Source organism: Anoplophora glabripennis, unplaced genomic scaffold, assembly GCF_000390285.2.
Source record: "Anoplophora glabripennis isolate ALB-LARVAE unplaced genomic scaffold, Agla_2.0 scaffold227, whole genome shotgun sequence".
Taxonomy (NCBI): Eukaryota; Metazoa; Arthropoda; class Insecta; order Coleoptera; family Cerambycidae; genus Anoplophora; species Anoplophora glabripennis.
The window spans coordinates 315,866-333,922 of NW_019416488.1; the positions used below are offsets into that span (position 1 = coordinate 315,866).

An 18,057-nucleotide genomic window follows, 5' to 3' on the forward strand; every position below is an offset into this window, starting at 1 on the left:
CGATGTCAATAATAACATTTGCCCATGACCTTGAGATTTCTCAGAAAATTCACTATTTGGATGAAAACTGGTCAAATATGGGTCAAAACTGATTTTTTCCTAAATTTTGTTCAAAAATTTCAAATTCTTAGTATTTTGAGGCGCTGAACTTGACACGATTAGTAAAATTTACCCAAGATCTCGATATTCCTCAGAAAATATTCTATTTGGGTGACAACAGGCCCAAATATGGAACATGGAAAAGTGATTTTTTTTCTTAAATTCTGTCCAAATATGTTATTTTCGTAGTATTTTAAGGTGTTGAATACGATGCCATTACTAAAATTTACCCATGACCTCGATGTTTCTCAGAAAATCCAATATTTGAGTGAAAACTGGTAGAAATATGGGTCAAAACTTATTTTTTTTCTAAATTTCATCCAAATATGTCATTTTCGTAATATTTTGAGGCGTTGAAATTTACCTCTGACCTCGATATTTCTCAGAAAATCCAAAATTAGTACTTTTTTACATACTCACCAGAAAATTAAAAAAGTAGTTATACTTTTTCAATTTGCGTCTTCTATCGAACGCGACAAATTTTGATAGCCGTCAGCGATAGTCGCGATGACCTTAAATTTTCTAATAAAACAGACCGCATACGTGAACTTCGCCGTCCTCTCGCGCAGTTTTATGTGCGAGGATAATTTCGAAAACCATTACGCATCATCTCACAACAATATAAAGGTGGATTTACCACTGTTTATTATTCAAGAGAGGTCCATACTATATGACATATTGTATGCTAATAGTTGTCAAGGAAATATTTTAGTAGTTCATATTTTATGATACGCTTAAAAAGCACAAAGAAAACAATTACCTATAACCCCGTTTCTTTGTCCTGTTCGCATTGCTGTCGCCGAATCATCCACGTCCCCAATGTACAGGGTGATGCGCAATTATCTTTTTATTATAATTTACTCGTTTGGCATTAAGACATTTGACTCACAGAAAAACAATTGGACAATAGTTATTTACACCATACTTACCTCCTTGTAAGTATTATTTACCAGTCGAGGAAGATTTTGCGCCCGAGCGGAGCGAAGGCTGGCAATAGAGTCCGAGACTGGTAAATTACACTTAACTGCTGCGTGGTGTATAGCATTTTATCTGCTCCCACATTTCTTTATGGTTCATGAAACAAAGATAAGGTTTTTTGACATTTCGTAATCAATTCATTTTGATATTATTAGCAAATAATCAGTCAGATAATATTGAGCCTCCGGTGACTGAAATGGAGCGGTCAAATCGTTTTGAAAAAAGTGTGACAATTAGTAACCGCGAGGGGAATAATTATCTAGATTTTTTTTAGCACAATGACTTTTTTCATGAAGCGAAAAATAACACAGTTTTTCCTTATGCGTTTTTTATCTTATTCCCTATATATTTGTAACACGCTTCTTAAACACCCTGTATTGGAGATCCGTTTCAAGCCTCTCCTTCTGCTGACAGTTTTGGAACATTTTTCTTAACAATAACTTTTACTAAGTTTTCAGAAGTAATTGATAATGTATATTTTTTTTATACATTTTGAAGAATGCAATTTTTACGTGGTTTCTTCTTATCGTGAGGTTCGGCGGATCACGCTAAGATCGACTCATTTGTGGCATTTCCTTTTTTTGTTTATATAATGTCGACTTCCCATTTTATCATATTTATATTTATAACAATTATTATAAATTGAGAACGGTAACGGAAGTGAACTCCTGATAAAAAGTTACTTCCACATCTTAATATTCTTTGTTCGAAATATGCTGGTTTCTTGGTAAATTTATTGATGTAAGGTTTCAGGAAACATTTAACTAAAAAAAAAGTATTTTGCAATAATCTTTGAAAACAACAAGTGTTTCGTAACAGACAGATTTTAACGTCAGAGATATTCAGGTAAAACTTGTCTGTCATTTTCTTTAATACGCATATTTCTTGCATCTGCATTTACGTACTTATTTCATTACTTTTCGATGACTCAAAATATGGTTAATATAAAAAATAGTCAGATCTCCAGTGGTATATTTGGGAAACATAATAAATCATAAAATAATAAATAAAAATCATAAATAAATCAATCATAATAAATCATATTCAAATCAAATCAAATCATTTATTGGTGTCTATACATTAAAATGTTTACATAAGTCAAACTACACTAAAGCTAAAAAACACATTCAGATAAATATAACGTAAACAGCATAAAAAAGTGAATATTACGAATATACATTAAATATCTAAAAACTGGTCAGCAAGGAACTCATCAAAACTGTAAAACGCTTTTCTCTTAAGATATTCAAACTCTTGAGTAGAGCAGAATTCGAATAAATTGTATTCATGAATGCAAAAGGTGAATATAGACGTTGATAAAAAATATTTTCCAATCTAAGCTAGTATCACGAGTAAAGTAGTATTTATATACCATCGTGTCAAAAGTGAAAGTTTTTTACATAGTTTCCATTGTAAATTATTGGTTTTTTAACAGCCCGTGCAATAAAAGTTTTTATTATTAAAAGGAAGAATAGCAGTACTATTCGAATTTAACAATTTTTACATCTTTGCAATTAACACAATTCAATAAGAATTCTAGGTAACTCATAAGTAGACAGTATATCGCTGACAGCATTGTTGGAGGTTCCTCTTTTAGCCTTAACCTTTTGCGCAAAATTTGATCGAATATCGCAGTTTTGTTTTGAATTGAATCAATTTTCCTCAAAATTGTCAGCTTTTTTCAAAGTACACACCATATTTTTAAACTCATGTACATTACTATTAGTCCAGGCGATACAGCAGTAAAAGTAGGCTTTGGCGTTTGTGTTTGAAGTAATCTATTTTGTTGTACAAAAAATCCTAAATATTATGTAGAATAAGAATCCGAGTTTGCCTATTCCAAAAAACCATTGCTAAATTCAGGGGAACAACAAACATACAAAAAGAACAAAAAACCAACTATTTTCAACATATTTTTCCCTGTAACATTGAAAGTAAGCCCTAAACAAAAAAAAAGTCATTCTTTATTTTTTTTTTATTTGACGATTTTCTAGTTACAACAACTGCGAATCAAAAAAGTTGAATTTTGCATTAACAATGGGCGAAAAATAGTAGAAAATCATATGTATATTTGGAGCAATTTTTAAAATAAGTAACTATTTACAAATATTGATGAAAAATTGTGAACAAAAAGTAAAACATATGTCAATTCTACCCTAAAAATTTTGCAACGATCGATCGCGTGGTTTTCGATTGACAGGATTGTTAATTTAAAAAANAAATATTGACGAAACTTTGTGAAAAACATGTCAATTCTACCCTAAATATTTTGCAACGATCGATGGCGTGGTTTTCGATTGAAAGGATTGTTAATTAAGAAAATTTCAAAGATCTTATCGCGTACCGTGGGTTTAAATTAAGGTTTAGAAAGGACACACAATTTTTTAGAGATACTTGTTGTCATAATAAACAATGATTAATACTAAAAATACATATTTTTACTCTTTTATAACCATTTTGAATTTTTTAAAAAATTTTCAACATTTTACTCTATTAACAATTAGTTCGCAACATTGCGTAGACTCAGGGCACCATGTCCTTAAGCTTGCTTAAAAAGTTGAAACGTTTCCGTGAAAGTTAATTGTTTAATACTGTTTTCTTTATTTAAAATATAAATATTTTATTCCTCTAACGATTAAAAGAACTTAGTCACTAATGGTTGAAAAAATTTGTCACTAAAAACTGCAACTATTGTACAAAATAACTTTTTACATTTTTATTTTAAATAACTATTTAAATATTCGCAATTATATTAGTATTCAGTAATCATTATTCATTGATTATTATGAATATTCAATATAAGTTCTACAAATCTACTGAATAATATTACTTACGTACACAGAAATGCGTTCATCTAATCTAACTAATTGGTACTTTAATAATCACAGACCCACAGCTGTATGACTTACTTTTAAATAAAAGTCCTCCTAGGCTTGAAAAATGACGTATGTGTAACTCAAATTATCTTGTAACAAATTTTTTGCAATCAACAATTCAAAAATTATTTGAAAATTGAATTAATTCCACTTGTATTCACAGTTTCATAGAATACATTGCGAATACATTGTGTGAATACATGAATGCGAATATTGAGTGGTGTTTTATTCGTATTCATTCGACACTAAACGAAATATTCAATTTGCATAATATTCAGTATTTGTACAGAATATTCAGTATTCGTACAGAATACTCAGTATTCGCAAAATTTTCATGTTTTTCATTGATTATTATGAATATTCAATACAAGTTCTACAAATTTACTGAATAATATTACAACGTATACAGAGATCCGTTCATCTAAGATAACTAATTGGTACTTTAATAATCACAGACCCACAGCTGTATGACTTACGTTTTATATACCTTGCACGTACAATTTCCACTGATAAAAGTCATCCAAGGCTTGAAAAAGGACGTATATGTAACTCGAAGTATCTTGTAACAAATTTTTTGCAATCAACAATTCAAAAAATATTTGAAAATTGAATTAATTCCACTTTTATTCACAGTTTCACAGAATAATGTTTGCGAATACATTGTATTCATAAATGCGAATATTCAGTGGTATTTTATTCGTATTCATTCGACACTAATGCGAATTATTCAATTTTCACTATAATTATTAAGTGGTATTCGTCATAATATTAAGTATTTGTACAGGATATTCAGTATTCGCAAAATGTTTATGTAAACTGAATACTGCATTTATTATATAGTATCACTTTTGCTCTACCCAGCTAAAAATGTATTATGAGACCACTTTTTCATCATCTTTTCCTAATTTACGAGTCATCCTGTATCTCCTAGCCTGAAGGTCCTTGAGAGCATAAATCTACACCCCTTTTCCGCCACCTTGAACTAACCGCATACCTCTGCCGATGTTTTCCGCGCCGTCCCACATCTATCACCTTCATAACAATTATAATAGGTTCATTAACATCTTGTTTACATTTTCAGATGGCAACCCGAACGGGTCCTCAGCGCATTGCCCGTCGAGTTCGTGGCCGGACTACGCGAATCCATACACCCCGTATAGTCCGCAGCCCAACTATTACGAGCCCCATCAGGATTCAGCGCACGCCGCTTCCATACCTCTGCCCACAGGTGAGTTTGGGGCCCCTGTTAACGCTTGTCAAAGGTGTCGGACGCTGCATTATTCGGCTGGCGCGCTAAGTGTGTCACTGGGGTACACCAGGGTCAGGTTCTTGGGCCCTCTTTAGGGATAACGTTCATAAATGATGTTTTTTTTTATCGAAATCTGTTATGCATTACATCTCTGGTGTCGTCTATCTAAGAAATACTACTGTGTCCAAAAAATAAAGTGAATTACCTATATATTCGCGGGTATTAGGAAAGCATACAATAATTTTTTTGTAGGTTGATAGTACTGTCCTTGATATCTATGCAGAGTATCTTGTAGGGATTACTTTGAAGGCGACGAAATTGATGTGGAAGATAAATAAGGATTTCTTATTTTTTAAACAAATTCACCTTATTTTTTGGACAGTGTTATATATTTTTTGGAAGTAAAACAGAGTCACCTTTAATAGACGTTTCTAGCAAGGTTTTTGTACAATTTTAATGCATACACAATCTTTCTTATTATAACATATCTCATATTTTTATCTGGGTACCAGCAACCTTATCGGAAATGTCAGACGAGTTGTTGGGATACACCGGGGTTCGCTTCTTGGGCCCTTTTTTGATTGATACCATCCATGAGATGTTTTTTGTTGGAATATGTTACAAACTTCGAATCTTGTGTGCAGGGGTGTTCACATACGAATATACTTTTAAAATATGTATATTCCACTTATCTTTTTTGTTTTTGTAGGAAAAATAATTGGTAAAGACCACGGTTTTGGGAAATTGTCTTGTAATTTCAAACAAATGTATACAGTTAAATTTCAAAGATATATACCAAAATTATGTCTTTTTAAACAGTACAGAATTTAATAAATATGCACTGGTTTCATGGCAATCTTTGTTAATAGACGTTTCGTCTACAAGATGCAGAGTCTTCAAGTTAATAAAATTAAACTTCGCATTTTTTTACAGCAAAATATGTTGCAAAAAAAAATGCAAAAATTGATTTTTTTCAGTCAATTGACCAATTTCATTGGAAAATACCGAGATATGACTGATACTAAGTTTAATTTTTTTTAACAGTGTACCTTGTATATTATAGTCTATTTAATGTAATTTATATTAAAATATTCTGCCTACGCACATGCCATGGCGCTCAATTCTTTCCTAGTTTGTGCAAAATCAAATTTCTGAATGCTAAATTTCTAAACAATTTTCAGTTTCAATTTTCGTTTTTGATTCCAGGCAGAGAAGAACGAAGTAGTTTATTTTATCCTTGATTCTTTCTTATAGGCTATTAATTATATATATAAAAAAAAAACAAGGTTAAAGGAACTATGACGTTCAAGCAATTTTATTGCATGAATCGTTCAAGGGGTCATTTTAGATGAAAAAATCGCGGAGTGCTATTAAATTAGCGGGTGGAAATTGGAGATAGGGGTAAAAATGCACCCCTTTCAGTTTTGTAATTGTAGCTCGAAAACGAGGCAAAATTTCACTATAGTTCATAGGAAAAATTATTTAGAGAATTGAATTTCTCATCGAAAAGGCATATTTAAAAAATTTTAAAGGATAATTTTATGTAAAAAATCGTTAATAAACAATTTGAAAAAAAAGCAAAAAATTCGATTTTTTGATTTTTTTTACTTTTTTTCCTTTAGTTTTTTTTTTAGTAAAGATGGGTATAGGCATTGCTTCATAGAAAAAAAAAGTAAATAGAATTTCCTTCAAAATAAGAGATTGTAAAGTACTTTGGATGAAAATTGAGTGGTATATGGTCGATATTTGAACGATTCTTGTAATAAAATAGCTTGAAAGTTATAGTTCTTTTTAAAATCCTATAATCAGTAGCCTATTAATGTAGATCCACGTTTTGAGAAGTTTCATTCGTGCATTTTCTCAAACTTTTTGTATGGTTCTGGAATTTATCTTCATATGTCATATTTTTACTTAGGATTGTTCCGCCAGATTTCTGGTATCAAAGAACATTCTTTGACTTCGTTTGATCATCAGGCAAGATCGAAAGAAGTAATTTACGATTGCGCGTATTGCTTATTCCTCGTAGTCTTGCTTACACATCTTCTGTAAAAATACTCGCTGATAAACGCGTCATATATTGCCAATCATCGGCTGCAATTAAATCAGCAGCTACTGCGTTACAGAAAAACCTGAAATACCGCACGATTCCAATAAATCCATGGTGTTATGATGCAGATTAGAATTCTGTCCTGAATACTACGTTGACTTTGTTTATGAGGGATCATATCACTCGTGGGTGTCCAGTTTCAATAACCGCTAAAGAGTTCCTTTGGTTGTCGACCTAATTGTCCAAACTGTTCTGAAATTTGCTCGACCGACGTTGTGTAACTGTGACTCAAATGTCAATAAATACCACTTAAGGTGGTAATGGTAGATTTCTTCCTTTAAACGAGCCACCTAGTCTAGATTTTTGGGTACCAAAATAAGGAAGACATCTGGACATCATAAATCAAAAGATCATTTACTAGAGTGTAGCCAGTAGCTTCTACAGGCCTTTACACCACTGAAACTAATCAATCTAGATATTGAATGCATCATATTAATTTAGTCTTACATAGTTTATTGTTTTTAATTATGCAATAATTACTTTTAAGAACAGAATCGTGACAGGTTACGATATTCATAGAATTCATCGATTTAATGGAAACCGTAACAAAGAATTATTAATAGAAATATGACACTCCTGTAGTGTTTTAATTATTTTCAACAGTTTTATTTCACGTCATCGATTCCCATTCCTCTACAATATTGCGCCCAAAAAGAAAAGTATGCCAAGAAAGAGATCTGCGTAGCGTTTGTTATTTTCGTTTGTTAGTATGCTCGTGAAGTGTCCGGCAATGTCAGGGTATGCTAAACTGATATGGAAAGCATAATCAGAAAACGTAATATGCTAAAAAAATAAAACGCGTTAAGTAAAATTAACCTTGGGGGTAATTCCCGAAGTCTTTCTTTGAAATGTTGTCTCCATTTGGTATTTCCCTAGAAAGATTGTAAATTAGTGTTATAATACACATTGCATAATAAATAAAAAACTATCCTTGCAGGTTTACAAATATGATAGGCAACATTGCGATATTGACAGCTGACACATTTTTCTGATAAGTTTGGTGACAAGGTCATTTTTTTCGATATTTCCGGGTTCTCTTCGTTTCTAATTATCCGATTGGATCGATCGATCTCTCGTTTTATTCGTATTTCGATTCTCTACAAATTAGTCCGGTCAATCTAGACATTCAAAGATACATAAATTTACAACAAGCTGAAAGTGAGTAAAGTTGTTCAAAACATAATTAAAAATAACATATTTAAAATTTAAAAAAAATTTACTCGAGGTCAAAGGTAAAAAAAATGGGTTTTTCGCGATTTTCAGCTAAACGGTAAGTTTTATCTCAATTACCTTAGACAAAAATTGTAGATCGTAAAATGTATCAATACTTTTTTCCTAAGAGCCACCGTTTCTGAGATATAACGATTCAAAAAGTTGTAAAAGTTGTAATTGTCATAATATGCACACGTTTCCACGCCTCCTATGAGGTAGTGTACTTAGCGTTTTTTTTTAATGTGGTTTCCCCAGTAGGCCTATTCCACAGGTCTGTTGTGATTCTGTTTAGTTTGAAACTATTGCATAATAACAGATATTAGTAAGGGTTGGAAATGATAAAAGCGATGGAAATTAAAAAAAAGTAGAGGAATTTATTCGTCTGATTCATAACCTTCAAATACTTCTTCTTGCTCTTCTTCCTGATCTTCTTCTTCTTCTTATTCTTCTTCTTCATTCTGGGTGTAAGTAAATTGCGTCAATAGTGATGTATCGCATGTCTCCTCGTTGGTATCAAACGAATCCTCTACTGTTGGTGATTCAACATTAGAACACGACCGGCCTTGACAATTTGTGCATGCCAGAGAACAAAACAGTCCAACTTTTTTGCAACAACATTTAGCACTGCATCCCTTTTTTACAGTTGCAAAAAATTGTGTTTAGCAGTTTTTCCGGCGCAGGTGGGAGTAAAGTCTGAATTGGTTCTAATGTATTGTCGACCAACTTCCAACTCCAGTCTTTTGAGTCTAGCTGATAACCAAGCCACACTTGGTTGGGTTTCATTTTACCTGATAATCTCATAGTTATACTTATGTATATTTTATATTTTAAGTGTAAGTTACAATCATCGATGGAAAAATATTTTTTTCCACGGTCGGGAGTAGAAATCAGTTTCTATGACATCAAAATTAAAACAGATGTAGTCGATTATTCCTAAGGGAGTATAATGCTCCCAAGGGAGTTTACATTATGGAGAACGTTTTTCATGCAAAAAAAAAATAACATTGAAATTATTTATTGACATTTAAATTAAATGTTACATTTGTACAATTTTCAAAATTAATATTAGAAGGAATATTACTTTCGCTTACATTTACAGTTTTTGTGATTGCGCTAGTAGTGGTACCTACTAAAACCTGATTAGCAATTTTGGTCTTATTTTCAATGGAGTTCTCGACATAACCCTCAGCGACTGTCGTTGATTTCCAACCAGCATGACGCTTTATTGTCGTGATATCCACACCAGCATCTGCCAGTAATGTCGCTGAAGATCTTCGTAAGCAGTGACCAGTATAACATGCAGCATCAGGTAATTTTAAATACGAAGCTACTACACTCGGAATTTTTCCCATGGTATTCTTGCCAACTGGCTGCGAACTACATTTTCCTGCTTTGTAGTACAAAAAAAGGCGCTTATGCTTGACGTGGGGAGGACGAAGGGACAGGTATTTTCGAAACAATTCAAGCATATTTCCCACATCGGTAACCACAAAGGTTCGTGGAATCTTTGTCTTAGTGTTTGGAATTTTTACAATCAAGGAAGAGCCTACATCCTCAATATCATCTACAGTTAAATTGACTAGTTCATCAGTTCGACAAGCTCCGGCAATCCCCAGAATTAATCCAACCTATAAAAAATCAAAATACTTAATAATTGAAATACCTAACAACAAAAGTAATCTTACCTTAATCATTAAGAATTCTTTGTCATCTGCACTTGATAGAAAACGGTCGATTTCACCCTTTGTCAATATTTTCGATTTTTTCGCTTGATATCCGTCACCGGTTCTTTTCAAAAATGCGATCAGCTTGGGGAATTTGCTTATATCTATGTTGTCGTAAATTATCAAGCATGACTTAACCATAGAATATTGCGCCCATAATGTGGAAGACTTGTAATTCTTTGCATTTTCACTGAAGTATGCCAACAAAACATTCTCGCTGTATACTTGAACATTTTTCTCGGCGCACCACTTTTTGAACCGATTGTAGGCTATATCGTATAAAGATCTTGACTTCGTAGGCAGCAAATTGCTTATTGCAATATTTGCAGCCTCCACAATCTCTTCCGACTCACAATTATTCATTGTGCACTAAACAAACTTTAAACTAAACCAAACTAGCACCTTAATTTGACAATTCTTTTTGTTTGTTTATTTTGTAGTTATGACAATAACTCAACGACTACTAAATAAATGCTCAAATCCGAATACAATAATTCTGGTGCTACTTACTTCATAATGACAAAATATGTGTTTTTAAGTTAATGAGACCGTGGAAAAAATAGTATATACCATTCGGGAGAGATGCTATTTTGTCCTCGGTGCATTGTAGCCCTCGGGCTTCAAATTGCACCTCTGCCAAAATAACGCATTTCTCTCCCTTATAGTATAATGTACTATTACTTATATTACAGCTTCAGAGATGTATATACGTGGCGTACTTATGCATATTATGACGACTACAACTTTTACAACTTTTTGAATCGTTATATCTCAGAAACGGTGGCTCTTAGGAAAAAAGTATTGATACATTTTTTATTGATTATGATCTACAATTTTTGTCTGAGGTAACTTTATGATAAAACTTACCGTTTAGTTCAAAATCGCGAAAAAACCATTTTTTTTACTTTTGACCTCGAATAAATTTTTTTCCGAGTACCGGAACGATGAGGAATTTTAATGTTATTTTTAATTATGTTTTAAACAATTTTACACACTTTCAGCTTGTTATAAATGTATGTACCTTCACTCTTATTTTTTGGTCTAATTTGACCGGACTAAATTGTCTCTTTATAGCATTCAGATTTCAGATTGCTCGTTTTGTCACAAAATCACTGATTTAATGGGTCATTGATTGGCCTACTCAGGTGTCGAATGAGGTTAATTCCAAGAAAATGACGCTGGAGTTTTCTTGAAATTCTGTCTCAAAAAATATCGTACGGACAGTAGCTTTACGTATTCTATCTAAAACTGTCGTGTCTTATCTCGGAAACTAAAAAAGATATCGGGACGGGACTGACAATTAAGCTAATTTTTTCCACAAAAAAGTCCCGATGTTTTTAAGTTTCCGAGTTGAGCCACGAACCACACACCACCTCTCACTTCTTCCAGTTCTTCCAGACGCCGGCTCCAGCGAGTTCATCTCCAGCTCCCTCACGTCGCCGCCCCCCGCGCCCATGTTCAACAGCGCCAAGGCCGATCTGGAGTCGATGATAGCCCCCCGCTACCCCGACAACAACTACTGCCCCAACAACTGGGGCACCAACGCCTACCCCAACAACAACTACTACAACCCCCCCTACAACCAGCAGCAGTACTTGAACCACCCGGCCATCATATACCCCCAGGTCTACTCCACGGTGAACCAGAACCAGATCCACTTCCACCTGCACGCGAACGCCGGCGAGAAGAGCGACCAGTACCTCCAGAACAGCGTCAGCCTGACGTCGCCGCAGAGGGTGGAGGCGGTGCAGACCGCCACCAGCGAGGTGCCGCACCCGCACGACCCCCTGAGGATCGAGGAGCCGGAGAGGGCGCAGTCCCAGCAGAATGACCCCTCCAGCGTGTGGAGGCCGTACTGATATCGGTTTTAGGTGTATTTATTTTGTAGATAACACTCCAGATGATGAGATTTTGTGAAATCCGGGCTTTGCCTCGTTGAGCTGGGCTTAAAGAAACGGGAATTCTTGGAACGTTGACGGTGGTTTACCCTTAAGGACAGGTTTGTTTGATAAAAACTTTTGCAAAGGTCAAAAGGACTCCAAAAAGTTAGATTCAACCGTAATTTCCTTGTTTTTTTTTTTAAGAACCTAGGGAAGTACAAATATCATTTATTCATTAATATTTCACGCTAATAAATTTTTCTATATGAAAGAAAAAGACGTTCCGACCAACCCTGTTTTTATTTTTACGAAACACACTGTATACTAACATTGTTTCTAAAATGCATCATTCAACTAAAGGAGCGATTTTAACTAATTCATTTAATTTAATTGCTATCAGCTTCATATTTGGCACATGCACTACAGTCCCCACAATATTTGTTGAGATAAGCCAACAAAGTTCTGTTATTGGAACTACTGTAACAATTTACAGCAGCAGGGGCGTGCCTTGAAATTTTCCGCCAATGTCTTTCTTTCTTGGGTGTCGAACGATGTTAGTTCCAAGAGGATCATCTCAACAAATATCGTACGGACTGTACTTAGATTAAGATCGGTTGTGCTAATTAGAGGAAAATTTCATTGAACGCCGTTCGATTGTAGTTTACCTACAATGGAACAATAAATTTTACCATAACTTTTATGTCTTAGCGATTATTGCTGACGTTGATAAGTCATTTGAAAGAAAGAATACTTTAAAAAGGTGCATGCATTTTAGAAACACCTGTATTTTCGGTGATCTATGGTTATCTACCTGGATATTATGATAAACATGGCTAATAGTACATATATTGATGAACAGAGCATGCCATAAGTGTACCATAGTAGACAAAGATTGAATTAATTATTAGTTAGCAACTAAGCAATAATTGTTATTAAAGATAACAAAATGAATGCAATTACAGTAGAATCTAACATTTTTGGGATATTGATCTTGTACCTCTGAAAAAATTATCTGAAAAAAATGCAATGCAGGTTGTATCAAATTGTAAACGTCATATTTACTTGTGATAGAACATCTCAAAATAAGAAAAGAATAAAAGGGTAGTAAAACTCTTACAGAATGTTGAAATTACAGAAAAAGTTAAATGTTTGATACAAATTGATAAAACTTAGGATAATGGACAAAAGTTGTTGCTAGAAATTTTACATTTTCTGAGAGATAATTAAACTTGCTAAGCTAATGATTTTTCTACCTTCTAATAGTTATATTGTATTAAAAACTATGTTTCTAACATTTTTTATTTTGTGTAAAGTTATTTTTGATTTATTTGATTATAATAAAGGCTTAGGTATCTAAATTAAAAAAATTAATTAATCAAAAATTGATCGTTATCCAAATAAAATCAAAGACATAAATTTTCTTAGAAACAGCAACCTGAATTAAATGCTTCTCTTCAATTTCCAATACATTGAGTGGCTTTGAGATTCTATACGTTTGAATTAAATTGGCCCTAACTTTTTTCCTACCCTGTACATTCGCATTAGTGCGTTTATTCTCCTATTAATTTCAAGCAATAAAGGTAGGTATACTTGGTCGCAATCTCTCTCGAGTTAAATGCACATCATATTTTCAAATATTATTAACTATTTATGGTGAAAAATTTTAAATTTTCACCAACAAGCAATGATCTTGAAATTTAACTCTTTACATTTTTTTTGATACAACTAACCGTTTTCGAGAAAAACAGTGCTGACTAAATGGTAGTATTGTCATTATCAAAATACATACAGAAAAAACATAGTAGGCTACGACTAGTTTGACAACTATTCTTAGAGGTTTTCTATCAACTTGGTGAAATCTAAGACTCTTAGGAACGACACAGGAAGAATGAACAAAATATAAAAATACCCAAATTTATTGAACCTTGTGGATTTTTATAGAAAAAAAAGTCTTATTTTGATCTTAAAAATACGCCCCTAAATTCTTTGTACTGAAATTTGAATCAGCCTGTATATCAACTCGGCACAATTTTGCGAATGATAGATTATTACCCCAAGTTTCATCAATCTACGTCAAACATTGTAAGAAACAGTTGTATCACCAAGTAAAGATTGGCGCATGCAATTCCGAATACCTTCAGTATAACTCACATAATAAAAGTGTAGATCCCTAGATCTGGGCGAGGTCCGTAACATTTGCAAAATTGCAAAAATTTAAAAAAATACCTATTTTATCTGAGTTTTTTACTTATATCTTGGAACCTATGCATTTTAGAAGAATATTGTAGAGGAAAATAAGTTTTAGAATTGAATTTTGCACAACATACTGTCAGCTAAAAATGTTTAAATTTATTACCGATGTTGCAAAACAGGAACAATTGACGAAAAAAAAGGCAAAAAATTAAGTTTTTTGTATATTATTTTTAAAATGTTTTAATTGCTCCGAGGGCATTCTAATTTTGGTAAAAAAAACTTATAGTATAATAAAACAACACACCAAATTTCATTAAAATCGGGTCTATAGTTTTCGCGAAATAATTTTTTGAAAAAAATTTTGAAAAAATATTTTCGAATTTTCAAAATTTTGCGCAGCCTCAAATAAAGCATCTAGATACTTGAAAATTTTTTCACATAGAAAAAACCGCTCAACCTTTCAAATGGTTTTTGAAAATTTGAAATTGGTTGATTAGGACGGCCACAGTAAATTTTTAATTTTTTTTTTTAATTTTTAAACAATTAGATTACATTTATCAATTTGCAATTTAGTTTTTTTCAAAAATTATAATTTTAAAGTACTTTAAAGTCAGATAAAATAGGTATTTTTTCAATTTTTTAAACATTTTTGCAATTTTGAAAATGTTCCGGACCTCGCCCAGACCTACACTTTTATTATGTGAATTGAACTGAACTTCCAGCAAAAATTAGCTTGCCCCCTCTTACATCCAAGTGGGATATTTCGACAGATCCGCCCTGGTCTACTAAACTATTTTAAAAATTCAGTTCAAAACTCGTACAAGAATTGTCAATGTCGACCAATTGCAAAATTATACACTAAGCCATAAACGGTTAGTTCTAAAATGAAAAAAATATTTCTCTTGTACCCAATTCAAAGTTCCAGGTTCTGATTCAAACAGGTTGAGGAGTGTTGAGAAGTAATATTTATTTATTTTTAGTACCATATTTATTTCTAAACCGAAAACTCAGCTCAATGTGAAAGAGATTAAGCAAACTGAATATTAGTTAGTATTCCGTGTGTTTACCGATATTAAAACATATTGACTTAACTGATTTGCTTGGTAAAATCCCAAAATGTATTTAACCAAAGTCATACAAATATGCAGAAGAAATTAAAGCTATAAAAACGGGATAAGTCATTTATTTTGTTGCTGAAGCTACTTTTTTGTAAATTTAGGTAAAACGAGTTGGTAGGCCGTCAGAATACTTTCTGAGAATTCAAAAATCTTTGACTTTAAAAATTCCCCGTATCATGACATATAAAATTAGTATTTTCTGGTCACCAAATTAGTTTTAAGTCGCCTACCTATTTACTTTATTTTTATTTAAATATATTTAAATCCACTATCGTTAGAGAATGTCCAATGGGACACCTTAATAGTATTTTGTATATTTTAAAAATAAGCAATACATATTTTTGTAAATGCTTCCTTACCTTTTAGTACAGATATATATATTTTTTTTTGTAAATTTTCGTTTTATCTCTTAATCTTTACTATTAAGTATACGCCTAAAGGTTAGTACTGACTATTTTCTATTCACGTCGTTATAAACTACGTTGACCTTGACTTAAGATGCAGTTTATGTTAAATTGAGGTTGGATCGATATTAGACGTTTTGAAATTCAAAACTGAACGCTGTCACAGTTGCTATTCTTATTTATATTTTTTTATAAACGAATTTGACGTACTTTCTATTTAATATCTCACTTTTGTACCATATTTATATACATAAATTTTACATTCCAGAAGTACTTGTCAAATTAAGATATAATTAAGGATACATATCAAAATCGATGTGATTTATTACAAATAATGTTGTCCGGGTAAGATTACTCTTTAAAAATAATTTATATATTGTACCTAAAGATGTATAAATAAAGTGCTACAAATAGGATTTTTAGCTTATCATTTTCCACGTATCAAAAGTGTTTCCTAGTAAAGTGGGTTGTCCGAAAATATGTATAATTTATTCATAATTAGATTGTGTAACAGTTTGGACAAAAATCCCCTTGATGTTGAACTACATTCCAAGAACCAAATGTGTATCTACAAAATATACAAGACAGTGGCGTAGGTGTATGTACGCAAGCAAGCACATTGAGAGAGTGATGTCAAATTCTGCAGCAATTTTATACCTTTCAGCAGTTTTATACATTTTTTATAATTCTTTAAAGAAAGTGCCCCGAAATGGAACAACTATATACTCAGTGGCGGCTCTTGATTTCCATACCAGGGAGGGCGGAAAAATTTAGGTACAAAATATTGAAAAAAAAATCAAATATAATTGGGTTTTCTTTTAAGTACTATTGAAATATAGGGAACATTACATTATTTTTTATAGTGAAAGTCCATTCTTCTGCTTTTGACTGAAATTAATTTTTCATTAAAGTTTGGTATTTCTCGCAACATTGATTTTTGCTGTAATAAATTTAAACTGTTACAATTTTTCAAAAAACACAAGAAGCAATATGTAAGTAACATAATTTTTCACCACTCTGAGCAAATTACGTTTATTAAGAAAAAAAGCGGTGAGTAGCTATTATTTGGTTATGGTCGGACCAAACAGAATCCAAAGTGCATAAGTATGCACTGTTCCCACTCCGTTTTCACTGCTGCTCTTTTTTTTAAATTATTAGAGAACATCTGTACTTTAAGCAGGAATTGCGGAAATTTCGATATTCTTAAGCCCTAAATTATGACAAGTCATTTTATGCCTTTTCACGCAATTCACGTATTTCAGTTCTGCGCAGATTTTTGGACAAAAATCTCTACAATTCACAATTTTCATGCAATCGTAACATTTTTAATACTCGTAAACATCTGTACTTTAAGCAGGAATTATGGAAACTTCGATATTCTTAAGCCCCAAATTATGGCAAGTCATTTTATGCCTAATCACGCAATTCACGTAGTTGAACTCTGCGCATATTTTTGGACGAAAAGCTCTAGAATCCACAATGTTCATGCAATCGTAGCAATTTTTTTTAAATACTCGTAAATGTCCAGTATGAAAGAATACTAAAACGATAAAACTCTGATGCCCTCTAGTGCTCTAGCGACTAAAAACGATACAACTACTAGAAATTAGTATAGTCTAATCTGCTTATTTTGATCGCTTTTGATCGCAAGAGACGGTGATAGCTCTATGTACACGGAATATTGGGACACCCTGTATTGAAACACCATCATTGAATGGAGTAGTACTGGTGTGTTTTTTGAGAATGACAGTATTTCAGATTATATTTTTTTGGCCTGACGAATAAATCCCCCTTAGTTAGAATATATTAAGTAGACATATGAAGCAACAACATAATTTTGAATACCTGCAAGTCCCCCTTAGTTTGACGACACTATTTTCAACACATTTGATGCAACAGCGTAATTTTGAATACTTGCATTTGTAATTAATATTAATATAAATCATTAATTTTAACAATTAACTTTAGTTTCTGTTTATTTTAGTTTTTTTTTAAGTGCTTTGTGATCATTTACAATTTTCATTTGCGAATATATGTTTGAGTATGACCTAAGAATCATTTCGGGATAACCTGTACATCTTTACAGGAATTGCAAGAGGACAAAAGGACAGTCGTTTCCCTTTTTTCTTAAAGTTACTTTAAAAAAAAAATCAATTTTATTGTGTACACAGTTTAATAAACACGGATTTACAACAACAGTTCAAGACCAGATAAAAA

The 18,057-nt window shown here is 32.4% G+C and overlaps 1 protein-coding gene across 4 annotated transcripts in view; it reads left to right on the forward strand.

Annotated features, from left to right (window-relative positions):
• Positions 1-14,494, forward strand: part of LOC108907089 (protein lozenge-like) — a 139,193-nt gene extending 124,699 nt beyond the window's left edge. For 3 of the 4 annotated variants that reach the window (XM_018710611.2, XM_018710612.2, XM_018710614.2), the window contains 2 exons: positions 5,035-5,181; positions 11,635-14,494. In XM_018710611.2, the coding sequence (XP_018566127.1) occupies positions 5,035-5,181; positions 11,635-12,104 (617 nt within the window). In that variant the 3' untranslated portion in view covers positions 12,105-14,494. The remainder of the gene's footprint in view (positions 1-5,034; positions 5,182-11,634) is intronic. The other variant, XM_018710613.2, reaches the window with a different exon arrangement.
• The last annotated feature ends 3,563 nt before the right edge of the window (positions 14,495-18,057 follow it).